At 41.6% G+C, this 27243-nt stretch overlaps 2 protein-coding genes and 1 long non-coding RNA gene across 3 annotated transcripts; all 3 read left to right on the top strand.

Moving 5' to 3' along the window:
* Positions 1–3611: 3611 nt before the first annotated feature.
* On the top strand, positions 3612–20139 carry LOC308288801 (cytoskeleton-associated protein 5-like; the record flags this gene model as incomplete). The annotated part of the gene is made up of 33 exons (XM_080730278.1): positions 3612–3684; positions 4632–4706; positions 5862–6055; positions 6353–6559; positions 6846–7017; positions 7389–7521; positions 7618–7715; positions 7796–7909; positions 8051–8155; positions 8501–8590; positions 9207–9371; positions 9500–9628; positions 9733–9864; positions 9994–10110; positions 10398–10508; positions 10854–10946; positions 11798–11983; positions 12347–12441; positions 12538–12595; positions 12841–12966; positions 13429–13565; positions 14020–14194; positions 14321–14434; positions 14858–14986; positions 15620–15814; positions 16087–16237; positions 16590–16675; positions 16903–17025; positions 17959–18108; positions 18459–18662; positions 18939–19074; positions 19518–19711; positions 19999–20139. The coding sequence occupies exons 2-33, from the start codon at positions 4650–4652 to the stop codon at positions 20137–20139; spliced, it is 4317 nt and encodes a 1438-aa protein (XP_080586404.1). The 5' UTR covers positions 3612–3684; positions 4632–4649.
* Positions 20140–20331: 192 nt separating this feature from the next.
* Positions 20332–20931, top strand: LOC308288517. Its single transcript, XR_013962197.1, has 3 exons — positions 20332–20462; positions 20639–20759; positions 20861–20931. It is a non-coding gene; the product is annotated as an uncharacterized lncRNA (long non-coding RNA).
* A 774-nt stretch (positions 20932–21705) lies between these two features.
* On the top strand, positions 21706–25375 carry LOC308288798 (cytoskeleton-associated protein 5-like; the record flags this gene model as incomplete). Its single annotated transcript, XM_080730268.1, has 7 exons — positions 21706–21923; positions 22392–22467; positions 23067–23255; positions 23742–23846; positions 24102–24161; positions 24361–24435; positions 25148–25375. The coding sequence occupies 7 exons, from the start codon at positions 21706–21708 to the stop codon at positions 25373–25375; spliced, it is 951 nt and encodes a 316-aa protein (XP_080586394.1).
* Between the last annotated feature and the right edge of the window lie 1868 nt (positions 25376–27243).

Here is a 27243-nt window from a genome sequence, read left to right as displayed (position 1 = left end):
TTGTCTGGGGTTCCCCACACGCACACGCATCGGAGGTTAAGTTCCATTTCTTCATGGAAGCCTTGCACCTTCCTTCACAGACGCGAAGTCGGTTCAGTGTCTTCCAGACAGCCCAAGGTTGGTCATGACCGGTGGCGAGGCATTTGTCTGGGGCGGGTGGGGTGATCTCCAGAGCCACACTGGTGTCCAGGAAACTGCTCCTAGAATGGAGCCGTTTCTGGGCAGAAGAGTATCTATGGAGTAGATGCTGGGTGACGATGGCCTGCTTTGTGCGTTCAACTTCTGTGGTGACTGTTCTGCGGAGGTCAGGGGGGAGGATGCCAGAGAGGTCATAAAGCCAAGGCAGTGTGTAGGTGTGGCTTTGAGGCGACCTCTCACTATGCTGCAGGTCTCATTGAGGATAGGATCTTTCATCCACATGAAACACCTTGCAAGGTCTGGAGTTACTGGCTGTCATCTCCGTTATTAAGGCACCCACCTTCGCATTTGCAGAGGATTGAATTTGTGCATCGGACACCGATACAGTTGCATTTGCACCTTCCCATGCATCCCTTAAGGCAGCCGCAGCGCACAAGAAGGTCACATGCTGCTGATGCATCACTAAGTGGTCCACAGTGGTTGCCATGTGCCAGTGCCATCTTTGTGCCAGCCCCACTCACTGAAGTCAGGAATTTCCTGCTGGACCGAGGTTGCCTGATTCCAGTAGAAACTTTCCTGCAGTAGCGCTCGCTTGACATGCTGGAACAGTGCAGCTTGGGTAGGTGGGATGGTTTCCAGTGATCTACTTCCAGTGGTGAAGAGGCAATGTCTGGCCTCATTGACACCAGCTGCACCACACCCCTTGCTGTACATGAGCACGACGAAACGTTCAATGTTCTGCATATGCACAGACTCAAGAATGAAGAGGTCAGGGGTGTGTGTGAGAGCCACTAGTGTGTTGGTGAGGTCTGGTATGCTTCTCCAGGCTGCCCAAGCTGTCTTCTTGCCACATCCGAGAAACTGGGAAGTTGTGTCACACCCTGTTAAGCTGTCCCCGGAAATCTTGGCACCCATCTTAAAATGATTAAGTATGTTATGGACAACATCTGTGCCAAAATTGGCAAATTTGCGAGAATCTGAACCAAAATATCCCCGGGGCCCCTGACTAAAGGGAATTCACCTTTTGTCAGCCTTCTGATTGGTCCCTGAGACTCCCTGACTGGCCAACCAGAAAAAACCATTCACTTTTTGCTATCGGGGGTGGAGTTTGTGCAGTGGAGAATGTTGTTTCAGGCTTTCAGCAACTGTCCGCAGTGCGGAGCACGACCTTCGTCCAGTAGGGGGCGATCTCGCTCATCATAATGAATAAGCTTCAACAAACTAGTTCACATGGACCTTATCAATGGTCTAACTAGTTACGATTGGGTACATATATTTTAAATGGGCAGAATTACGAAAAGCCAGCCTATTATGTGAGGAGAACAGATTATAGTTCTCCTCTTCCTACCCAAGATGCAATGCGCTTTCTTTTTCTATTTCTATTCTCTCTCTGATCCAGAGGATTAAACTAATTAAAACATATATTTTCGGGGGAAAATTACTGTTTTGCTATGTAATTACTGTACCTTTTTCTTCCCTTTTTATTAATATCACGTAGATGTGTTTTTTTTGGTACTTTATATAGCTGTAATGAGGCTATGACGAAAAAAAAAATCCCATCCACTTCCACTATAAAAGAATCTGCAATAGTGATTCTGTCCCACTGGGATTAAACAAATTAAAACATATATTTTCGGGGAAACCCCCTGTTTTGCAATGTAACTACTGTACCTTTGTCTTCCCTTTTTATTAATATCACCTAGATGTTTTTCCTTTGATACTTTAAATTGCAATAATGAGGCTATGAAAAAAAAAAATCCCATTCACTGCCACTATAAAAACAATCTGCCCAGGGTTAATGTCCCAGCATAGTAACAGGGCAGAATGGGGCGGGATTTGCAAAAGCCTGAATTCAGTGACACAAGGTTGGTGTAGGCCTAATCTGGGTTCCCAGAAGTTTTTCTCTTTTTCGCCACTAGGGGGCGTGGGGCCCTATACATTACATAATCCACATATTGGGAACGATACTGTACTATACAAAAATAAGTTACTCACTCTTATGTGCACATGATTGTGAAAAAGCCACCTGGAAAGAAGTCTCATTCTCCTTACCGAGCATCACCACGAAAGCGTGGGGTGGCTCAAAGTAGCTGACAGAGTACAGCATCTTGCAATGGGCCTGGTGTACAAGATACACTACACCTCCAAGATTCCCATGTACCTGACAAACTACTTCTTAAAGGTCAAGGATGTTCACGATCATAACACCAGAGGCAGCTCCACTAATCATCATCAGCGTAGATTTAACACTAAACAAGGCGCTAACTCGTTCTCCTGCTATACCATCAACATGTGGAACGCCCTTCCACAAGCCCTAAAGGAGAGCAAATCCCTAGCCTCCTTCAAAATTGGTATGAAAAGTCACCTTCAGACAGCAGCTACCCGTGACTTGTAAATAGACTAAGCCCCCATGCTCCCCCCCCCCCTTTTTCTTTGTATTCTGCCTTTTGTATTTGATGTTATGCTTTTGAAACTGATATTATCCTAGATAAAGTACTATGTTCTATCCGTCTGTCTTTCAATGTTATATGAGATACTTAAAGTGTGGTTCCTGTGGAAATAAGCCTCGGCTTTCTAGGATCTCCTTTTAGTTGACCTTGTACCAGTGATTTGTACTGTCATGAAACTGTACTTTTTTCTATTGCAAACTTCTAATAAATTCTTCAATCAATCAATCAAACCTCATTTCAAAATGAAACTGGAGCCTCTGGCTCCTCCTACAGGAGACAGGCAGCCATTACAGATCCTGGACCGTAAACTGGCAGTGCTGTGCTGTGATTGGCTGAAATTATCCACGGATCTACAAGCTCAGCTTCCGTACACAGTTCTAGTTATTATTATATAATTATAATTGTTATTATTATAATTCTTGGGAAATCACTTATTTCAACATATTTCAATACTTTGCACCACTGGGATATCTGCCTTTTGATAAGTAACATATTTATGACTAAAACAGTTGCAATTATTTCTGTTGTTCTAACTTCTAGGTTCACCCCTTTTATGCATAGAATGCTTCTATACTATAGATTTATTTTTATGTAAAATGCAGAAAGACAATCATTCAGACAGAGAAGGACTAACAATTTCAGAGCAACGGCGGTCTCCTTTTGTTGCAGGTTGCTGATCCGGTCTGGGTCTGGACCGGATACGGAAACGGGGTATGTGTTTAACACTATGGTATTTTTGAACGACCAGATACGGGCTTTAGATCGGAACAGAGCGATGAGCAGTAAATAGAAACCGGTACTGTGGAAAGCCATGTGACGCGAAGCTGCGCTGTCATTGGAGGATAAAGAGGAAGTGGGAATCATGCCGTTTAAACCAACTGGCCAATGAACCCCTAGCTTCGAATCCGATCGAACCAATCAGCGGTAAGATATGGTGTTTAAAAATCTACGTTGGTTGGTTGTGTATTTTCTAATCTAGACGTAGACCGTACTCACCGTAGACGCCAGACACACACAGTTACAGAGAGAAACTGACGGAAGAAAGGATCTCCCTACTTTTATATTTTGTTTTTATAGTTAATGTGCTTGTGTTTTGGTAAGTCTTGTTCGTGTTTCAGTGATTAGTGACCGCTTCGGGATTATTTTGGCTCTTGTTCTGGGTGTTTAAAGATATTATTTAAAGTAGCTTTGCTTCAAGCTAATGTCCCCATGCTAGCAACGCTTTTATCCATGTTCGCTCATTTGTATTTATTTACACGTCTCTGTATATGTTTATCTGTTAGGTATGAATGATTAATAGCTAATTAAACTTTTTATTTGTTACCATTAATGTTACTATCTATCCCGTGTTTTGTTTTTTCTTCATCATGACCATGTCTGTTTACATCATTGGTTCTCAAAGTGGGGTCCGGGCCCGGGGACCCCCATGGTCCTTGAGGGAATTCCAGGGGTTCGGTTCCAGCTAAATGATACTAGTTAGGAACCAAATGGACCCGTGGGTCTGTATAGATCTGTAACTCAGTGTACAAATGGAACTAATTAAGTGATTGATTGAAGAATTTATTATAAGATTGCAATAGAAACAAACAAGTACAGTTTCATGACAGTACAAATCACTGGTACAAGGTCAACTAAAAGGAGATCCTAGAAAGCCGAGGCTTATTTCCACAGGAACCACACTTTAAGTATCTCGTATAAGTGGACCCTTATGGGTGTGTACAAATGGAGAGTGTACAAATTGAATCAAATGGACCCCAACGGAATTTGTACACTCTCTGTTACATGATCATTGATTTTAAAATATAAATTGGGGTCTCAGAGATTTAAGAAAAAAACTAACTCATGTCAAACTGGGGGTCCTTGAAATTAAAATGGTTGAGAATCACTGCTAGAGCCGTAAAAATCTTCTTCTATGGGGGGTCCCTGGAATATCTTTTCAAATGGGGGTCCACAGGCTAATAATTGTCAATTTGATGGTATTTGAGACATGAAAAGGTTTGAGAACCACTGGTTTACAGCGCCTGCATGTTGCATTCATTTCAGATAATCTCATAGAGAAACATGACTGACGAAAGTGAATGGGCCAAATTACCAGTGGAGCAGAAATGTGAACACAAGGTAAGCATGAACAGCACAACATGCTACTGTTTTTCTCTCTCTTAGTAAGATATCATGTGGATCATAAACTAACTTGCATGTACAAGCAAAGCTAGGTATATGAGCTGCATAGCATTGTACAGATCTATCTAAAAAAGAAAACTATATAGAGAGAATATTGTGTAAAAAAAAAAAAAAGCATGCAGATGCCATAGCGCCCCAAATAATCACTGACTGCAGAAACTTCATAAGTGGACTTGAAGCAACTCTGACTTCGGAAGGTTGCCATTTCCTTATTATAAATCCTTGTTTTGAGTGGTCTGGTGTAATATTTCAAGATATAGATTTGATATTCATGAGCTATATGCCATGGAAAAAAAAATCTTAACTAGAAGCAGTGCTCTTCCAAGCACAGGTCTCCACCAGGCCAGGCGGCCTGTTATAGTGCCACCATGAGGCTGATTTGAAAAGTTTGAAGTGGCATTTCTTCCTTGGCCTAGTGGGAATGTGCGTGCATAATTTCACAAAAATTGCACGCTGTGTTTGTGATTTGAGGCATTTTGTTCAAAACTGACCAATCTTATCAAACTTTGAAAGCCAATCTCAGCCAATCAGGATGGAATATGGACAATCAGACAGATCCATGTCGATCACATGACTGTAGAGATGCTGTCTACCGATTTGTGTGATTTTTGGACAAAATCTGTAGGAGTACTGGCCAAAAGGTAGTTTTGCACAAATTGGCCTCCTAGTGGTGCTAAAACAGGCCCATGTGAAAAATGTGGGGCAGAGGTTCTTGTGGGTGTGGGGGGGTGTGGGGCAGCGACCAGGCCAGCGCCTCCGGAGATTAGCTGGTAACAAACTTTGTGGACGGAGGCGAAAACAGTCTCTCCCTGCCTTCGGCTGGTGGAGACAATTAGAACGATGCACAATGTATCTAGAATATACCAAAGTTTCAATTTTTGAAATCGTTCTACAGAAGAAACTGAACTTTTACACAATATTCAATTTCTTTAGATGGATCTGTATATGCTCTGCTTGCGGCTACTTACTGTATTTCACACATGCAGTTTGCAAATAATCGTAACTTCTCGACTGTTGGTGCCATGAGCATAAGTAATGCTCCATGAATTACACCAGCTTTGTCATGAACCTTGTCTTTTTGTTTTCCCAAAGGTGTGGAAGGCCAGGTTACAGGGCTATGAGGAAGCTCTGAAGCTCTTTCAGAGGATTGACGATGAGAAAAGCTCAGAATGGGGGAAGTTCCTGGGACTCATCAAGGACTTTGTGAAAGAGTCCAATGCAATTGCCCAGCTGAAGAGCCTCGAAGCTGCCCTTGCTTTTATAGAAAACGCTCATGTTGCTGCCAGGTAGGTAGATCAATGTACCATTATGTTCCCTCTTCCCTGCAGATGGGCTACAATGTCTTAACAATTCAATGTATTTCTTCTTTATTAGACGTCAGGCAAAGGAGACTATTTGCTAAACACTGCATCTTTCATTTACGCAAATTGTGTGTATTTTATTGATTTAATTTGCAGTAATTAAACCTTATGGAAAACAAAATGTGTTATTGGTATTTAAGGGTCATGCATGTGTTTGTACTCATTTCATTTTCTCATTTGGTAATTAAGTATCATTAATATCATGTATCATCTTTTCTGCAGGACGGTGGGTGAGGTAGTGAATGGTGTTGTGGCCAAGGTTTTTAACCAGCCCAAGGCGAGGGCCAAGGAGCTGGGCTCTGACATCTGCCTCATGTACATCGAGATAGAAAAGGCTGATGTTGTCCAGGAAGAACTCATCAAGGGCCTCGACAACAAGAACCCAAAGATTGTTCTGGCCTGTGTGGAAGTCATACGAAGAGCTCTGAGGTACTACAGTGGCACAAAATGGCTATTCTGTTATAAACGGGACCTTTATTTTTTTCTCCCCCCTGCGTATTTGTCTTGATCATTGTAAATTATTGTAGAAAATGTCTCATTAATGCTGTGATAAATGTAATCTATTTCATGCCGAGGAAATTGGTGCTTTATATAGCACTTTTCCAGCTTGTGCTGGCACAAAGTACTTTCAAAAGTGTCGTTCGCATTTTATTTTTATTTTTTTAAGCATACTTCCCATATAGCTGAATATCTGTACCCTTTGTTTTTCTCCTAGTGAGTTTGGACTCAAGACTTTTCCTGTGAAGCCAATTGTTAAGGTTTTGCCAAAGCTCTTCGAGTCCAGAGAGAAAGCAGTGAGGGAAGAAGTGAAATTGCTGTCTGTAGAAATCTACAAATGGATCCGAGATGCTCTCCGGCCCTCTCTTCAGAACCTAAACGCTGTACAGGTGAACCAAGTCTTACTGTATAAATATCATAGATGCACATATCCATACTACTCATGTTCAGGTGACAGGAGTGACTTTACACCAAGGAACTAGGCTACATTTCCTGGCCTCGACAGTAGCGCAAGTGACGGTTGCATGAAATTCACTGTAAATCTAAAGGAGCCGTTTTCAAACGTGTGTTCTTGGAGCCACAGGGCCAGGGTCCTTTAGGGGAACTGAAGGTTATGCTGCTCCATTTATGTTCGCTTTAGCTAAGTGTCATTGTAGTTTGTACCCCATCTAATTTTGTGGGTGTCCCTTTGGTCCAGCAGTCCATACTTGCTAATGCATGCACATTGTGTGTATTCTGATGTGAGTGTATGTATTTTTAGTTGAAGGAGCTGGAGGAGGAATGGGCTAAAGTGCCTCAAGGAGCCCCCAGACAGAGCCGCTTCCTTCGATCCCAACAGGAGCTTAAGGCCAAGTACGAACAACAGACAGAAGAAGCAGGGGACCAAGATGACAGTACGTACACACAAGCCCTTTCCCTTCTTTCTGGCAGCATGGATCATGGTATACATACTTTTAGCTGAGATAAATGACATGTTCTCCCTGTCTCAGATGGAACCGATGACTTGCCCCAGCAAGTCGATGCCTACGAGTTCCTTGAGCCAGTGGAGATCCTCTCCAAACTGCCGAAGGATTTCTATGAGAAGATTGTAAGCTCTATTAATTTACAGTTTGGGAAATATTTTCTTACTGCAGCTCTGGAGAGTGTTAAATTAATCTGTCTTTGCAGGAGGCAAAGAAATGGCAGGAGAGAAAAGAGGCGCTGGAAGCCTTGGAGCCACTAGCTAAAAACCCCAAGCTAGAACAGGGGGACTACGGGGTTTTGGTACAGGCTTTAAAAAAGGTATAGTCACCCTTTAGCCACTTGAGTGTTTCAAATGACTCATAATAAACATGTGTACTGGACAATAATATATATATATATATATATATATATATATATATATATATTTTTTTTTTTTTTTTTTTTTCCTTCTGGTTGTAGGTCATTGGAAAAGACTCCAACGTTTTATTGGTAGCCCTGGCGGCTAAATGCCTAGCGGCTTTGGCATCTGGTTTGAGAAAGAAGTTTGGGACCTATGCAGTCCAGGTAAGGACTGCAAGCTTTGAATTCAGGATTGAGACAGATCATGTGATGTATGGCCTGCCATGGAATTGTTTTGGCAGACATTGCAAGTCTTTACAGAGACATTGAATATCAAATGTACTAACGTTGCTCGGTGTACCTATTGACCAATGCATTGTGGTTAAAAAAGTAGCCTTGGGAACCAACTGTTCTATTCTAATGTCTCCCATCATTTTGCAATAACGATGGTCTGTGCGAATAAAATAATCGGAGGCTTTATGGTTATGAGGGAGTGTCGGACTATATCATAGACACATTTAGACTAGACCTGTGAAATGTGTGAGATTCCTAACTTTGCAATCTATCAAGGTGGTGCCAACCATTTTGGAGAAGTTCAAGGAAAAGAAGCCTATGGTGGTCCAAGCTCTGCAAGAATCTATCGATGCTCTTTTCCTCTGTGTGAGTTTGTTTGTTCCGCTTAGCCCTCTAGCTCATCTCCCCAGCCATAGTGCCATATAGTAATGTTATTGAAGGACGGTACAGTGATATTTGTACTTATGGGTCTGAATGCTATCTCTAATTGGCTAGGACGGTACTGATATTTGTACTTATGGGTCTGAATGCTATCTCTAATTGGCTGAACCCTAAAAGCTCTAAGTGTTAACATTGCTCGTTTCTTTTCAAGTGTCGATTGGCGTTTGTTTTGTTGACATTGAGAAATGACTGTTCTAGAGCCAATACATTTATTTGGCTTGCTAATTAAGAGCCCATGTTTAAGCCAATCTTATTCGAGTGTTATGGTGAAGTAAAGGGGTTCATTGGCATGTACCATCCATTCACACTTGGCAGCCATCGTCCATTTTTGGTGTATACTTTATCATTAATAGTGATTGCCCTCAAACAACTGAGTGTGGATGTTCAATAAAATACTGTTCACCAACGGATTGTATTTATATTATAATTATAACAGGCCTTGTTACTCAAATGTGTAAACTCAGAAGTTGTAAAGCACTCGGAAGCCAGTGTTGAGGTACTTGCTCAGGGTATGTTGTTTAAATGTTGTGTTTGTCCTCAGACGACTCTACAAAACGTGAGTGAAGATGTTCTTGCTGTGATGGACAATAAAAACCCTTCAGTGAAGCAACAGGCGTCCTTGTTTCTGGCCAGGAGCATTCGGGCCACCAGCCCTGCTATTGTGCCCAAGCCGCTGGTTAAATCATTCTGTACTGCTGCCCTCAAGGTACAATACTTTGAATACTACCACATAATACTTGACTTCTGTCGTGCAATTCAATTATCTTGTTTGTGTACATCAACAACATCACAACAGCTTTAGCATATTAAGGTTTTGGTCTTCCCTTCTGGTAGCAAGTCAATGATTCAGCTCCTGAGGTGCGCGATGCTGCCTTCGACGTTCTGGCAACCATGATGAAGGTAGCCGGAGATAAGGTCGTCAACCCCTTCTTGGCTGACGTTGATAAAACCAAGCTCGACAAGGTGAGCTCCAGCTACACCAATAACATTGCCTGGATTTGGCGTTGACCACTTTCAACCTGGCGTCCTTATTTTGCGCATGACGGCAATTTTCATTGTTTCTTCAGATTAAGGAGATTGCTGACAAGATGGAGGTTGCTGGGGGAAAGAAGAAGGCTACACCGGCACAGAGTTCTGCCTCCACCTCGCAACCACCATCTGAGGCCCCGGCACAGCCCAAAAAGACCCCTCTACCTAAAGTAAGGACACCGCATCACCATCATAGCGAGTTTAGGTTTCTGTCTGTCCGACACAAGTTTTAGAAAATATATAATATGCTGATCATTGTCACCTTTTTAACTATATAATGTGTTTGTCTAACCTCTTAGAAGGCTGATGTGGCTACCAAGAAGACCAAGACCACAGCAACAGTTGGAGCTCGATCCCAGGCAGGGAAAAGCAAAAAAGCGCCAGAGGCTAAAGTTGTACTGGAAACGGAACTCTCTGTGAGTGATCATATACTGTAAATGACCATGCAGCAAGCACGATAACATTTTTGTACCTCAATATTTATGCCAAATATCTACATTTTTATGGGTTAACACTTATTTAATAAGTGTTTGGGGGAACCACATTCAGATGCTTAAACTGGTGTGTAATTATAGTGAACTAAGGACTTTTGCATCTTCACTTAGACGCACACATGCCCTGTCGGGAAACACTGAAGAAAACGGCAACCAACTGTATGTTGGATTGGCAGCATTGACATTTGTGATGGTTCTTCTGTCCATAGATGGAGGTGTGCGAAGAGAAAGCTGCTGCTGTCCTTCCAGCGTCCTGCGTGCAGCAGTTGGACAGCGCCAACTGGAAGGAGAGGCTGGCTGGCATGGAGGAGTTCCTTCAGGTCAGTAGTTAAATCTGTAGTCTGTCATTTTTATATACTATATATACCAGGGTCTTTCAAAGTGGGTGCCGTGCCCGTGATGCAAGGCCAGGGGTGCCTCGGAAAGAATACATGATATTTGACTTTGAAAACAGGACGCACCAAGTGCAGTGCAACTCGGGTTCTACACCAAATATTTTTGGCGACTGTTTCCCACTCACAATAGGATGCTGGGGTTATAACGTCAAGTGAAAGTTAGATTTCCGAACTTTTTGTGGCAGGTTTATTTTTGGCGACTGTTTCCCACTCACAATAGGATGCTGGGGTTATAACGTAAAGTCAAAAAGACTCTTTGTTTTTGTGTAGACGGTGGAGCAGATCGATCGCAGTGAGATGCCCTGTCAGGCTCTGGTCCGCATGCTGTCCAGGAAACCAGGATGGAAGGAGACCAACTTCCAGGTACCTCCCTTTACTATCTCTCTATCTAGTCGCATACACAAACTTTAGGGCAATCGTAGCCAATCAGGACTCAGGAGGGGAAATGGGACAGATCTATGTTGATGACATGACTTTAGAGATACTGTGTACTGCTTTGTGTGATTTTTTTTTTAGGGCAAAATCTGTAGGAGCATGTCCAAAAATGAGTTTTGCAAAAATCGGCCTGATGGTGGAGCTAGAAGATGGGCATGTGAGAAATCAGGGCTGGAGGTTGTGATTTGCCATCCAAGGAGTGTGCAAAGTTTGGCATCAATGGGGCCAACGGTGCGAGAGTAGGGGCAAAAGTGTGATGGACGGACAGACAGCCGGTGGAGCTTTTCATAGTAACTTGCAACCTAACGATCTGCTATTTTTGGGAAAAACTTGAACATTTTTGCAAATCTCATGTGTATAAAATTATTTTAAAGCAAACATTAACTCAAATCTTTGCTTCTGGTGGGTCCCTAGAAAACAAATATTTTGTGATGGGGGGGGGGGGGGGGCAAAAAAAATGTTTATCTTTGGTTTTTAATATCAAGGACCCCTAGAGTTTTTCAGAAAACCATTAGGATTTAGAAGACATTTTGAGGTATTCTTCAGGTCTTAATAGGTTAATAACCTTGCTATGAGTGAGTAAAGTTTGACATCAAGTCAGCCCAGTTGAAATAAGCTTCTGACTACTACGGAATTATCACAATTATTTGTAGCTGAGCACTCTCATTGAAGGAAGGACGTATGCACTGAAGTTATTAAACGTGTGCGCAGTCTTAATTTGATTCAAGAAAATGAACAAACAATTTCTTTGCTTTCTTTTTTTTTTTTTTTTTCTCCAGGTGATGCAGTTAAAACTGCAGGTGGTAGCCGTGGTGGCCCAGAGGGGGAACTTCTCTACCATGTCAGCCTCTGCAGTGCTGGAAGCTCTGGTGGACAAGGTGGGAGACGTCAAGTGTGGAGGAAAGGCCAAGGATGCCCTGACGGCTATCGGGGAGGCCTGTACTCTGCCTTGGCTAGCTGAGCAGGTGACAAACATGGCATTATTTTATTTTACCTTGCAAGCGGTAGTACAAAGAACGAATCGATGCCAATCATTTTTAAACCTACAGAATTTTGGAAATTATTAAATGTAAAGTATTTTTTAAATGAATATATAAATGTAAAGTATTTTTTAAATGAATATATTATGACATTTCTTTTTATTATGGGAGCCAATATTTATGGAGGTCTTATTATTTGCAACTTGTGTGGGATAACACTTCCCTATCATGAGCATCTGTTTGCAACTAACGTATTGTTGCTTATTTCGATTGTTATTGTACAATAAGCAAAATGGGCCATTTCCTTTCTAGTTAACATCTAATATATACCCCCAACTCCTCACTTAGGTTGTTTCAATAGCCTTCACCCAGAAGAATCCAAAGAACCAAGCTGAGACACTGAGCTGGCTGGCGAATGCCATCAAAGAATTTGGTTTTGCAGGGTTAGTGCACTCGGACAGTTGACCGCTTTTGGATTTACAGACCCTAAATGCCTTTGGTTGTCTTCAATCGGGTTTCAATCACTTTTCTCCTTTCAGAATGAATGTGAAGGCTTTCATCAGCCATGTGAAGACTGCTTTGAAAGCCACAAATCCTGTGAGTGTTTTATCCCCATGTGTATTTGATTCTCATTGCATGGTGTTTAAGCCTTCACCTTGTAAGATTATAAGAGTGATCAAACTAATTTGCATGGTGTTTAAGCCTTCACCTTGTAAGATTATAAGAGTGATCAAACTAATTTGCTAGAGTAAGGTGTAGCCACTTGGAGAATCAAATTTGACAACAGAAATATGATGCTGAAATATTGGATGGCATTTTATTTTTAAATGTGTTTGTTGTAGGCCATTCGCACAGCAGCCATTTGTCTTCTGGGGGTCATGTACCTCTACATGGGATCTCCGCTGCGGATGTTCTTTGAGGATGAGAAGGCTGCCTTAGTAACCCAGATTGATGCAGAGTTCCAGAAGGTGCGTGTACACAGTACACACATGGATGTGCGCAGTCTATTTTCACTAACGTTTAAACATCCAGCACATGTCAAATATAGTCTTTCATATAAAATGCCTTGAAAGTTCACACTGCCTGGTTCTGATTTCTCATCTTTCTCACACACCGATGGCCCATGCAAGTCATAGTCGAGAGCAGAATACTTGCTCATCTTGGGCAGTAGGGGTTCAGTGTCTTGACACTTCAACGCTAACCCAGGGGGAGCCTGGGATTGACCCGGGAACCTTATGACACTCTACTTCCCGAGCCCACTGACACCAAAAACACAGTTAAACTATGCGCTAGACGACTAATTGCACATAAACGTTTACATCCTTGGAGAGGAATATTCACAGGTATCCCTGGTATCTTGTCAACAGCAGTATGCCAATTATGAGTTTGCGCTGAGATTAACCGTGATCATGTTATGTGCTGTCACACAGATGCAAGGCCAGTCCGCTCCTGCACCCAGCAGGGGCTCTGCTAAGGGGCGTGAGGCCCCGGCGGAAGGAGAGGAGGCTGAGAACCAAGATGAGGAAGAGGGAGACGTCATGGATATGCTGCCACGCACAGACATCAGGTTAGCCTCTGAACACGTTTGTCCAATGACACTAATGGCAGTAGTTTTGATTACCTGTGGGAAATGGTCTATTCAGAGGTGAGAGTGATGAGTTGCACTATTGGATGGGGCGTCAGGTTGCAAGTGGCACCCGCGCTCCATTCCGACACCATCCTGGGGACACACCAATGTGCACAGGGGCCATCTGACTCACCCAGAAGTAGTTAAACATTATACAAAAGGGTTAATCCAACAGTCATTGGATGCAAGATGCCATATACATGCATAACATCATACAAGTATACTTAAATAATAATAAACTAGATCCTCAAATAATTACACAAGTCTTCCAACATGCCATAGTGCCCATAGTGTGCACTGTACCACCCATGGTTTTACTTCAGTAAACCTCTTATCAATGTGTCTCTTTCTGATGAATGTACGTCTCATTCTGATCATTGTATGTCTCCTTCAGTGACAAGATAACTGGGGAGATGGTAGAAAAGCTTGGGGACAAAAACTGGAAGGTCCGCAAAGAAGGGCTGGACCAAGTAGCTGCGGTCATCTCAGAAGCTAAGTTCATCAAGCCCACAGTTGGAGACCTGCCTATTGCACTTAAAGCGCGCCTCAACGACTCCAACAAGATCCTGGTGCGTAGTAGTAGAGTTTTGTGTCTCAGTCACCCAGCCTTGGCGGTTGCCTACTGAATAACGGTGCAACCGATGAAATGGAACTGTACAGGGATATTGATCTGAGGCTGGTATTGTCTCATTCAGGTCCAGCAGACCCTGTCCATCATTCAGCAGATGGCCGTTGCCATGGGTCCTGGAGTCCAGCAACAGATCAAGCCTCTTGGAATACCTGTAATCACTGTTCTTGGTGACAGCAAGGTACAGGAAGACTGAATCTGAAGGTTTACTTTGCATGTTCTCCCTCATCTAAATGATATAAGTACACAAGAAGTTAAGCAATTCACAACAAAATGCAGCATGCTATATGCTTTGTTAAATTCTGCATGTTTCTGAGCTGTTTACAAACTGCAGCTTTCTTGCTCTTTAAAGTATGCTCACCCTCTTGTTTAGCCATGCTTCCCTCTACTGCTTTATTGCAAATATTCAACCACAAGATTACTTCTAACAGCACTAAATGGCTTTTGACATTTGTTCCTAGATGCATTAAACAACCTACCTTTTTTTTTTTACTATGCTCTCTATTTGGGTTATTTTGCTGATTAAAGTGATGGTTGTCTTGTGCTTTGACATGGATTACTGTTTTCTTAATGTTTCTTTTGTGTATTGAATGTATTCCTCCAGAATATGGTCCGTGCTGCAGCCCTGGCCACCCTGACAGCCTGGGTGGAGCAGACTGGTATAAAGAAGTGGCTTGAGGGGGAAGAGTTGTCTGAGGAGTTGAGGAAGGAGAACCCCTTCCTTAGACAGGAGGTGATATGTCTTCTGGGTCTATACCAGGGGTCTTCAATGTTTTCAGGCCAAGGCCCCCTTACTTGAGAGGGAGATGAAGCAGGGACCCCCACGACTCTTTATAGATTCCATATAGTTTCATCGTTTGGCAGCATCAGTGTATTTTGGATTAATGTCAATTTGTGTTTTCAGATATTTAGCCACTTGAACAGTCAATACTTAATAAACTTGACCTTTCACTCTGTACTTAGTCTGCTCTTTTTCCCCCACACCAAAGCTCTTTGCTGAAAATAGCCGATCTACAAGCTCACAATACCTTGCAGTGTGAGGCATTGTGAGCTTGTAGATCTGCTATTTTTGGCTTAAGTTCTCAGAATATGGACGCTAGGGTTCAAGTGGTTAAAGGAGAAAAAAAAGCTATCACACAAAGATTTGGAGGACCCCTTGCAGTAACTCTGAGGACCCCTATGGGTCCCGGACCCCCTGTTGAAGACCCCTGGTCTATACAGTATCTCCATGGTTTAATTGTCAATATCAATATAGGAACCAGGACTAAACGATTGTTTTAACTTTAACTCTTAATTAATAGCTATATAAACTCAAAAAATTAATTGATTTTTTTTTTCTTTGTCTTATTCTGTTCCCCTCCATCAGCTGCTCGGCTGGCTTACAGGGCACCTGGCCACCCTTCGCTCTGTGCCTGCGGATACACAGCTTTGCGTGGGCCCATTGTATGCCTGCCTGGAAGACCGCAATGCTGATGTGAGAAAGAAGGCCCAGGATGCCCTGCCCGTTTTCATGACTCACCTGGGCTTTGACAAGATGAAAAAGGCTGCAGGGAAGCTCAAGGTACACAAGATTTTAAAAGCTTGCTTGTAGAAACTTTGTGTAATTTCTGGGAGGAACCTGTGCAGTAGTACATCCTTTTCCCCCCCACACAAACATGTGTGGGAAGGGGTTCCATGTGTTCATGTATCTCAGACCTGTGAATTAAACCAAAGAACTGTTGCACGTTCAAAGGGGGTGGCTTGCATCTGGATTTCTTTAAATATACTGTATTACATTTAGCACTGTTTAGATGCTTCATACTTGATGTTAACGTGAAATTGTCCTGTCTATAGCCTGCATCCAAGGACCAGGTTTTGGTGTTGCTGGAAAAAGCCAGATCAATCATGCCAGCCAAACCCACTGCGATTGTTCCCACTTCTAAACCTGCTGCCAGTGGTCCCACTGCCAAACTGGAAACCAGTGCTCCTGCCAAGAGTTCCACAGGTTTGTTAGTTTATCCTCTCCTAGCAAGGGGGAAATATGTTTTTATTCCATGTTTTTTCATTTATCCTCTCCCAGCAAGGGGGTAATGTGTTTAATCGTTTGGCATTGTGTCCTTACCAGCCATTTGTGGTGTGATGGCGTGCCTTTTCCACTTGCTTGAATTGCAAACTACTTGGCATACGCAAAGTTGATCTAGGATCATTCGGCCAGTCAATTTGACAATTTCAACGATGCTTTGGCCAATCAATTTGAGCTAAGGTTTCTAAGATGGATATAATGCCCATGGCTAGTCTCTTTTGAACTAAAGAAAGGGTAAGCATATTTGATCGGTGTATTCTCCTCTCCATCAAAGCAGCAACTGCCCAGTTGGATACAGAAGCCGCTGATAAATGCCCTCCCAAGAATACGAAACCAACAGAAGAGGCACAAAAAAGGAGGGTGAGTTATTAAGCGTTTTGTTTTCAGGGTTGTTGTTAATTACCTTGTCCAATACGGTTACACAAACATGCACACATATAATATATTTTGCATTTATTAATTTATTGTTGCGCTGTTTGAAATGGATGGTCTTTTATTGTTTCTGACCACTCCCTGGCCAGTACCTTGTCCTTCTACTTTGCTTAAGACTAAATCACTATTTGCTTTCTTCACTTCCTCCCCTCCAGAGCGGAATGGTGCAGAAAAAGCCTTCAGGGAAGGGAAAAGAGGAAGAGGACAAATCTGGTCCAATCTTTATCCTGATCCCCAACAAAAAGGAGCTGCGGGTTAAAGAAGAAAAGAGCTTGAAGGTGTTTTACCGGCATTTGCATCTAATACTACTGAGGTTTTGAAAGTTGTAATCAAAGAATATATTTGCAGATTTTACAGCCAATGATAACTTTAAAGGACAATATTATATTGGGCTCATATTTAAGATTGTAGTTGGAGAAAAGAAAAGTGTTCAAATGCATTCGTACATGCGACTAAATATGTCTTTAATTTAGGCACAATAAGCTGTTGATTTCTTAGTAACACTACTAGCCCCATAAGTCACATCTGCAAATTAAAGATTGCGGTGCATCTTGGGAATGAGCTTATTGTGTCTAAAAATACATGCCCCCACCCACTGAAAACAAAATCGCTAAAGCAGTAAATGAAGGCATTTTAACCTAATCTTTTCTTTTCTTTAATTGTGGGCTCGCTGAAAGCGAGAACACTATGTTATCTTCATTATTTATAGAGTTCCGTCGCACACGGTACAAAGGCAGGTGCAATTGAGGTGTGGAAAATCTGGAGCTGGAGTATTGGTTGAGTTTTACATGACAGTTGGCACGCTGTAGAATAGTCACGAGCGAGCCCACGCTGTTTCGTAGGAACAGTATCTCTAGTTACAATCTAACATATGAACCCTTGTTGTAAAAAAAACCAAAGTTGTTCTTTAATAAGTTGCTGTACAGTGATTTAGAACAATGATACTGCAGGCACACCCTACAGCCAATAAGAATGTTCTCCCTGGTAAAAACGTCTGTAATCTAGAGGGGGTGAGGTTAAAATGGTGCGAGCCAAGCAAACTTACTTAGCCGCCCAATTTAATCCTGTAAATGACACGACAACTCAGGCTGGGTATATTTTAGTTTTAGCAAAGCACATTTAGTACAATTGACCCTACAACAACTAGCTAACAGCATAGTGGTAATAATTTTTACTATGTTAACAGTGTTTTTGTAAATGTGTTTTTAAAGATTCTGAAGTGGAACTTCGGCTCTCCCCAAGATGAGTACGTGGAGCAGTTGAAGGCTCAGATGTTGCCGTGTGTTGCCAAATGGCTGCAAGAGGAACTCTTCCACCACGACTTTCACCACCACATCAAAGCCATAGCAGCCATGATTGAGGTTAGAGCCAGAACACTATGGGTGTTCAGTATGTCACATAATGGTGGAGTGAGAGTGATGAGTTGCACTATTGATGGGGCGTTGGGTTGCAAGTGGCACCCGTGCTCCATGCCGACAACATCCTGGGGACACACCAATGTGCACAGGGGCCATCTGACTCACTCTGAACCATTTTCAAACCATCTTAATCTGTATAATGCATTTCATAGTACTCGTTATTTGACTATTCTTTAAGGAATCTCCATTTGGAACTGCATCTTTTTATGCAGTGTAAAATATGCTTGTAGAGATCAGAATGCCTTTTAGTGAACTTTTATGAGTTTTCATTGTGTCTGTCCTGTCTGCTCCAGCGCCTGGAAGCTGACAATGATGCCATAGTGTCCTGCCTAGACCTGATCCTCAAGTGGTTCACACTACGCTTCTTTGACACCAACACCAGTGTTCTGATGAAGGCCCTGGAGTTCCTCAAGCTCCTCTTCCTCTCGCTCAGCGAGCAGAAATACCACCTCAGTGATGTGGAGGCCAGTTCCTTCATTCCGTACCTTATCCTCAAGGTTTGTTTCCATCAGGCTTAACTAGTTTGTTTCCATCAGGCTTAACTGACTCCCTTTTTTTTTCTAAGTAATGGTGTGAAATTTTCTTGCCCTAGAAAATGTGTCCCATGTGTAGGTGCAACTCTTAAGGTCACAACCTGCACTTATTTAGCCAGGTTGCATTGCTAACGGTGGCCTGTTTGCACACAACAGAAAGACACTACTTAAATGTTCTGCATCAGTACCTCATCTACTCTATATTATTTCTCTATACATATTTTTGTTTCTCTTTGGAAGATGGGTGAATCCAAGGATGTGGTGAGGAAAGATGCACGTGCCATCATGGGTATGCTTTGCAAGGTTTACCCTTCCAGCAAAATCTTTCCCTATGTCATGGATGGAACCAAGTCTAAGAACTCCAAGCAGAGAGCTGGTGAGGTTAAATATAATGACTGATTTCATCTGTTATCAACCAAGCAAATTGGCAAACAAAGCACTTTATTATTCATGCCCTTGACCACTATGCATTGTAAGGTTAAAGCACCCTACTGCATATGATATTATCTATTCGTCACACAGCCATACATCTTGCATAACATGGATCATTTCACATTTGTCACTCCTTTTGGATTTCTTGTATTTAAATGTTCTCCTGTCATAACATTGCCCAAATTGCCTGAGTAATTTGAGTCTGCATTGGCCAAATATCATAGCGTAGTTGATAAATCATGATTTGTTTGAATTTAATACATCTATTAAAAGCATATTTAAAACACAATGACAAAACAATAGCCATTGAATAACATTTGTCTTACCAAGGATGTTTCACGCCTCGCTGGGTTTTTTACTAATGTCTTTTCCCCTCTCTCCATGCAGAGTGTCTGGAGGAACTAGGCTGTCTCATTGAGCTCTGTGGTGTGTCTGTCTGCCAGCCCACAGCAGCAAAAGCACTCAAGGCCATTGCTGTTCACATCGGAGACAGAGACGCCTCGGTGCGCAACGCAGCTCTGAAAACCATAGTTGTGGTGTACAACATATCTGGAGAGCAGGTTTACAAACTCATTGGCAACGTACGTACCTTGCTGTCCCTATCCTGAGAACCACTGTCATAACCTACACTTAATTTCACAATGCTTTTGGCTTCGGTTATTCTATGTTTCATGAATATTTGGTTTTATTGTATAGCCCAGAGTTGGCCCTAAATGGGGGGGGGGGGGGGGGGGGATACTATTACTGCTTGTTTTGCCCTTTGCCTCCTCTATATTCCTGTATACTTATAATGCTATCAGAAGAAATGGGGATATGATATGCCTGCAGGCACAATAAGATGAGTGTCCTCCCTTTACTTTGTCCCTAGTTGCCAGACAAGGACATGAGCATGCTGGAGGAGAGGATAAAGCGCTCGGCCAAGGAAGGTGCTCCCCCGTCCAACGACAAGGCACCCGGCACCAGCCTGCTGTGCAAACCAGCCGCTGACCATCCCACTAAACTCGGGTAACATCATTTATGCTATGATGAGGAAGATATGACTTTCAGTCATTTTATGTTAATTTCTTTATTTGTAGTTTTCAGACTTGCACATGATGCTCTCCAAGTCTAACCACCATTCAATGCATGTGGTCAATAAATGTTTTTGGCCCCTGTCAGCAGTCGGCTTCAAATCCAGAGTGCCCCGGCCCAAGCATCCCACCAGGAATTCAGCCTGGACCTTCCAGAGGAGCTCGACGGTAACTGCTCATTTGCTGCAAAGGAGCTACCAGAGCTGGAGGATAACAATTTTGATAGCTTGGACTTGGAGCCCCTAAACATCCCTGTGTTGAAGTAAGATACATTCTCAGGAGTCTGCAATGCTGTTATTTTTGTATGTGGTGTTCACGAAATTAGCATATTGGCAGGCATACCACATTTATTTATTATTAACCCACTCTTTAAATTATAAAAGGGAACCAATGGCCACACATTTATCTTTGTCTTATAAATGTAATTTATTTTTTTAGGACGAAACAATTTTTCGCTCCAGTGCACGATGTCAATGCAGGTCTCAGTGGCCGCATCAACATGCTCTTGTCCAAAATTGCATTTGAAGACATTCACACCAGCATGGAAGCCCTAACCCAAGTATGAACACAAACCATTTCCATCACGACTTCCCTTCTAACAGTCTCAAATGTATAGGGAGAAATATGGCCCTAACAATTAATTTTACTTTTTGTTAACAGATGGATGAGGTGTTCCGCAAGAACAGCAGTTCAGAGGTTGTGGTGAAAATCGTGAACCCCTTTCTAAACGCTGCCCTGTTCCAGCTGCGCCTCATCCACAGCACTCACCTGGCCAATCAGCGTGTGTCCAGAAGAGACATCTCAAAGTTGTACAACTGCATTACCATCAGTATCTTGTCTGTGAGTACTGGGTGCTAAATTACCCCATAATACGCACACTGTCACCTCAATCACTCTTCAATGTCCAAGTATCCAAAACCTTTCCACAATATAACATTTTGTCACCAACAATATTATACAAAAGTTTGTTAAAACTTAGTGCTAATCATGAATATCAAACAAGACATGCAATAGAAAGTTGAAATTGAAAAGCTGTCAACAGAACTGTCATTTATAGATCTATTATAAGGTGGAATACATTGCAAATACTAAAGATTTTTAAGAGGATGGTAAAACTGTTACAATATTTATTCAGTCTGAGTGATCTGTTTTTGCATTGACTACTTTGTTTCTGGTCAACTTGTATTTTCTGCATCTATAATTAGATATTATTAACAAAAAAAAGAGTGGTGACCCTTTATCATGAAATATACAATATTGTTGAATTTACACAAATGTACTTAACTTCTGTAAGTGAACTATTGTCTGTCTGTAATATCTGTATGTTTTTGTGTATGATGTGTTCTGTATGCTTAGGCTAAGTGCTAATGGTGATCCATAATAAATAACCATTCAATTCTCTTTGCTAGGCAGCTGTCGCTTTATACTGTATGTACAAAACCTACATGTATATTGAGCAGGAATTTCCCATGTGTCAAGCAAAGCCACCGGCCCTCTAGAACACTATGGAGTCTGATATCCTCTCCTCTCCCCAGGTATTCAACACTGAGGTGCTGGCCCAGCAAGTCTCTTCAGGTGTCCTGAAAGACCTGATAGAGGGCATGGTGACTGTGCTGTCAGACAACAGAGTGAACGAGCTCTCAGATGGAGTGCAGGTCACCCGCTCTGTTAATAAACTCATGGGACTGCTTCTCTTGAAGGCCGATCAGACAAATGTACTTGGGTATGTGTGCATTCAATTGGTCCTCTCATTTGTTAATCTACAGTACGTTTATCAGTGGTGGTACTCAATTATCAGTATCAATACTGCAATCTAGACATACTGTTACAAGTCCTGAATTCTAAATGTAATTGAGTAAAAGTACAAATGTTTTGGTTTCAAAATATACTAAAATACCAACCAAAGTAGAAAGTACTCATTATGCAGAATTTTCAAATGTATCAAATATAAAAAATAAAAAATATGGCCAAAATGTATATAGGGCTGAAGTGGTTAATGTATATTTTGGAATAATAATCAAAACCTAAAGTAACTAGTCACTGTTTTCAAATTAAGTGGAGTAAAAGTCCAGTATTTGTCTCTCGGATGTAGTGGAGTAAAAGTAAATAAAACAACTGGAAATTGGAAATACTCAAGTACAAATACCTCAATTGTACTCAAGTAAAAAGGAAATATGTATTTCCTTTTCAGTGCTCTGCTGGTGCTTTTACAAGATTCCCTCCCAAACTACACTGTCTCTGCCGAGTTCTCCGACCTTGTGATGAAGGTAACAGACTTGATTTATATTCTTTTGACATGAGCTGAGGCATTGTTCAAGTCACTTTTTCTTTTTTTCTTTTTTTTTAAATAAAAACAATAGTACTTTAAAACTGAGACTAGGAAAAATAATAATGCCTATTTTCCAACAGACGCCCTCAGACTAAGCTAAATGCAAGGGAGAGAGGAAAATGGTTGGGTTGAGTTAGAATTTTCAATAGTGGGGCTGGACTTGATGTGTGGTGGGAGATTGTCCCAGAGTTTGGGGCCAGCAACAGAATGCTGATCACCTTGGAGAGGAACAGAGTTGCTGTTGTGTGATTTGACCACCTAGTGGCAGGGTGAGGGATTAACGGGTCAGAAGTAAGGTGGGGCTAGGCCATCTCTGACGGGTATATATTTTTTTTTATCCGTATCTTACCATCCACTTGAATGGAGATGGATATTTTTTTTTATCAGTTTCTGGCCCAGTGGGAATGGGCCTTAAGAGTTTAAAACTAAGGGTGTAAATTATAATGTATTCACTGTACCGTCTGTTGCCTACTGTTGAAATTAATAATTGTTAGTATTTTGAATTCAAATTGTTTTTTGATTTGTGTGTTTGCTCAGTGTATATGGAGGGTGACCAGGTTCCTTCCGGACATCATCGCTACTCTAAACTTGGACAGGATCTTGCTGGACATTCACAACTTCATGACAGTTTATACCAAAGAGAAGCTTCGACAGTTTCCCAACGGCCTACCTCAACGCACACTCAAGACCCTGATCATCACACTGTGTCGACTCACGGGGCCAAAGGTCAGTGTATGAATGATGCAGTTTATCGCTATTAATATATATATCACATGCTGCAAAATCGAATGGAATAACATATTTTTAACAACACACCGGAGTAACTGAGGTTTTGCTTGGACTGAAAGATGTGGGTCATTTTATTGTCTACTCAGGCTTTTGTGAACGCACAAAGACTGTTTTATGTTTTTGAAAACGAAATATCCCTCTACTATCTTCATATAATTCGTCCTTTGCTAAATGCCTAAATTGTAAAGGGAATTAGTAGAAACTCTTATGCAGAGAGACTTGCAACATCAGTAGGGGTTTAGTCATTTCAAACAAGGTTTTTCTCTTGTAATTCTTGCTAACTTGACTGTGAGCGGCTGTAGTTGCTATAAACTTCATTGATGTCATATTTCTGAACTGGAAATGGTGCTTTTTTTAGGTGCCATTTTATGAGCACTAGTGTAACATTTTTTTATTTAATTGTGTGTGTGTGTGTGTGTGTAGATCATGGAACATCTGACCCTGGTGCAAGATGAGTCCTCAACTCTGAAGGCAACTCTTAAGAATTTGTTGAAGTCCCAGGTTTTTGTGCCTGTGAAAGAAAATGTGGTATGTATACAAAGGTCTCTCTGGAATTTCAAGTGTTTAAATATTCAATTTTATTTGTACAATTAATATCTATATATATATATCTCTATCTATATATTTTATTTTCCATATCTGAGCCTGTGGGAGCATCTGAGTTGCCCCTAAGATGCCACAGACTGGTGCTGTGGCAAACTATGCATGTCATTTTTGCTTCATTGTTGCTTGTTATGTCTGTGTACAAGAATATCTAACTAAACAGTCTTTTCTCTCTGTAAGGTCGCTGGCTCTAGCTGCCACACTGAAAAGCAACAAGAACATGGACTTACCAATGTTAAGGTGTGTTGGGGTTCAAAGTGCAATGCTATTTAACTACTACTGCAGCAGCATGCTAAATAAATACTGTAACTCTAAATATTTACTTATCAAAGGAGCTCTCGCTCTTAATAATGGAGGCTCGTACTCTCAATAACATTAATACTCAATAACATTAGAGACTTGACAAGAATTTCCAACTAACCATAGTCTCTCCCTTAAGGTCTCTGGCTCCAGCTGCAACCCTGAGAAACGACAAGTGTTGCAAGAACATCATGGACTGACCAGCAACATGAAGGTATGTTGGTCTTCTCACTGCATTGCTTAAAACTGCTGCAGCAGCGTGCTGTAAAATAATGGCTTGCACGTCTGTATGTGTATAGATCTTTTTTTAGTTGTGGAATGGAAGAAAAAGATCCATACAACTATGAAATGTCTTAAACAATTGCACTTATCACTAATAACACTAAACAATCAATGGCACAGGAAGGACATCCCCTTAAGGCTGCATGCATACTCCCATCAGAACACAAATGTTGTTCTGCTTCAGCAGGTTAATAAGAGAACCATGGTGTTTCTAGGCATACTGTACTACTGAGTGTGGTCTAACGTCCTGAACTGGGAACGTCGTATGAAACACTTTGGCCCTCATTAGACGTTCAGTTCAGGAAGCACTGCTGTTTGCCATTGTTTGGCGTATGTTGCAGTGCAGCCTAAGCCTTAAAAAAAAAACAGAAGGTGATACCAATAATTTGGAAGTAAAGCACAGCAGCATCACTATTTATGGACATTAGTTGTTGCAGCTCCTTATTGTAATCCTCTCTGAGCTTATCTTTTTATTTCTTTGATCAGTAGTTTATCACGATTATCCAGTGACTATTTCAGTTCGTATTGGATAATTTTAAACCTTTGTTGGTACCATTGCGGATTGTAGCATTTCCTCAGACTAATGTGAAATTGGTTTGAAATGTTGATACTGAATCCCTCTCTCCTTTTCTTCTCTACTGCAGCAAGAGAAGGCAGAGAAACCTTCCTCACACTCCCCTGGACCATTTGCTCCGTCTCTAAACCTCGACAACAAGCGCCCCTCTCTCCTCCATGACAACCAGACAGCGGCCTGTTCCCAGAGCTCTGCACGCCCAACTACTAGTTCTAATTCTATGTCCTCTGCCAAGTTGGAGGACATCAAGAGGAGGCTTCAGATTTTAAGGGAGGGGCGTTGCCTTAGCGAGCCTTAAATAGGCCCACTTTGACCAGTGTTTGTGTTTTTATTTTTGTTCTGTGTGTGTGTGTATATAATTGTTCTTTTAATTGTACTTCTATTAAAGATGAACCATTTTAACCCTCCTTCGATATCCAGTCCAATGAAAATATTTTTCCAGTCAACACTTATGGAGTCATCCGCGACTGGGTGGGTTACCAGGTACCCCCGAGTTTTGGTTCGATTCACTTCTTTGATCAAATGACTATAAAATCTGACGCACCCCCTAGAGGTTATGCATGTGACATCATCATACCCAGAAGTTATGCGGGAACGCCTACTGAGTGGCAAGAAATACTTTCTGGCCTTGACAGCCCATACATCCAAACAAAAGTCCTATCTGATTGCATTAAACACAAACCCACTTTGTCACTCGATTTGCCATTGACTTAATGCATTTGCATATCCTCTATATGGTATAAACCAGTTTCAACTTAGAAACTGAAAACGCACATCCTCCCTGGTGAGTGGAGACGGGCTACAGAAAAGATGCTTATCTGTTATTCACTGCAAATCTGACCATTGGTTTATTTTTCTGTGAATAAGTCAATCTTTCTGTGAAGGTCGAACTGTAACCATTTAAAGTAAACATAACATAATGATGTTCCTTTGACTTGTGTGGCATGGATCAATGTCTTGTTTAGCCAATAATTATCTGGAGGCCTACTTGCAATATCCTCACGACCCAACTGTGGGCCCTCGCCCACAGATTGGGAATCTCCCAAATCTCCCCCCCCCCCCTTCTTCCTCCTCCCCAAACAAAGTTGAAGATCATTGCGCTATAAAGAAAATAGTGCGGAAGTGCTCACTGAAGTTGACTGAACTGCAGTTACTCAGCGTTTTAATTAGGCAATTACTTTATTGTTTTATGTTCCAATATGCCATATAGATCTTGTCAAGGTTGGTGAAATATTTGAAAAGTAGACAGTAGACTGACTTATTTGCAGCGGAAGGTTTTTTATTTTGTGTGGAGTTATACGGTCTCTTGCAGGTGCTACTCATCACCAGATTGCCTGCTAGTCACTCACTGACTCGGTGCTGCTGACAGTGTGAGCATCAGGAGACACGCAGCAACACACCGTGTAAAACCTGCTAAAAAGGTTGGTAACTGTAGTTTACTTATTCACTTTTATACTTTTTAAGATGAAATATTGTACTTTTAAGTCAGTTCAATGTTCTATCAAGTCGTGGTGTGAATTATTACCGCCTAACAGTGGTGGGGAAAAGTACTCATATATTTTACTTAAAAGTATTAAACAGCATAGGTTTAAAATGGGGCTATTAAAGTGGTTTATGTATGTTTGTACTAAAGTAACTAAAGTTTTCAAATAATTGTAGTAGAGTAAAAGTACTGTTTGCCTCTGAGATGTATGGAGTAGAAGTAAAAGTATTGGAAATTAGAATTTAGAAATAGGCCTACTCTAGTTGAGTTGTGGTGGTTTTACACCACTTGTCGTGTGAATAGGCCTACCACCTAAAACATTATTTTAACTTGGTCGACTTTACTTTCTACATGTTTATTGGCTTTATATTTACACGACAGAAAGACAGTTTTATATTAAACATTGATTTAATGGTAGCCAGTCGAACACCACGTGTTCTCTAATGAAGTCGATTGGTTTCACCTGTTGGAAGACGACTGACAGACGCCATTGTAAAATGGAACTGTGGACAAATTATATTTAATTTGATGGTTATACTTAAGTAGCGTTTTAAATCATTTATTTGACATTAAGAAAGGGTAAGTGTGATTGGCAGAGGTCATCGCCATGTTGGCTTGATTTGTAACTCTGAGAATGTAATGGTTACTGGTCCATTTGTACATTGAGAGTTGAGGGGTGCTTG

The sequence above is a fragment of the Nannobrachium achirus genome (genome assembly GCF_963921795.1).
Source record: "Nannobrachium achirus genome assembly, chromosome: 7".
Classification (NCBI taxonomy): Eukaryota; Metazoa; Chordata; class Actinopteri; order Myctophiformes; family Myctophidae; genus Nannobrachium; species Nannobrachium achirus.
This window is presented reverse-complemented; position numbering and strand designations above follow the sequence as displayed.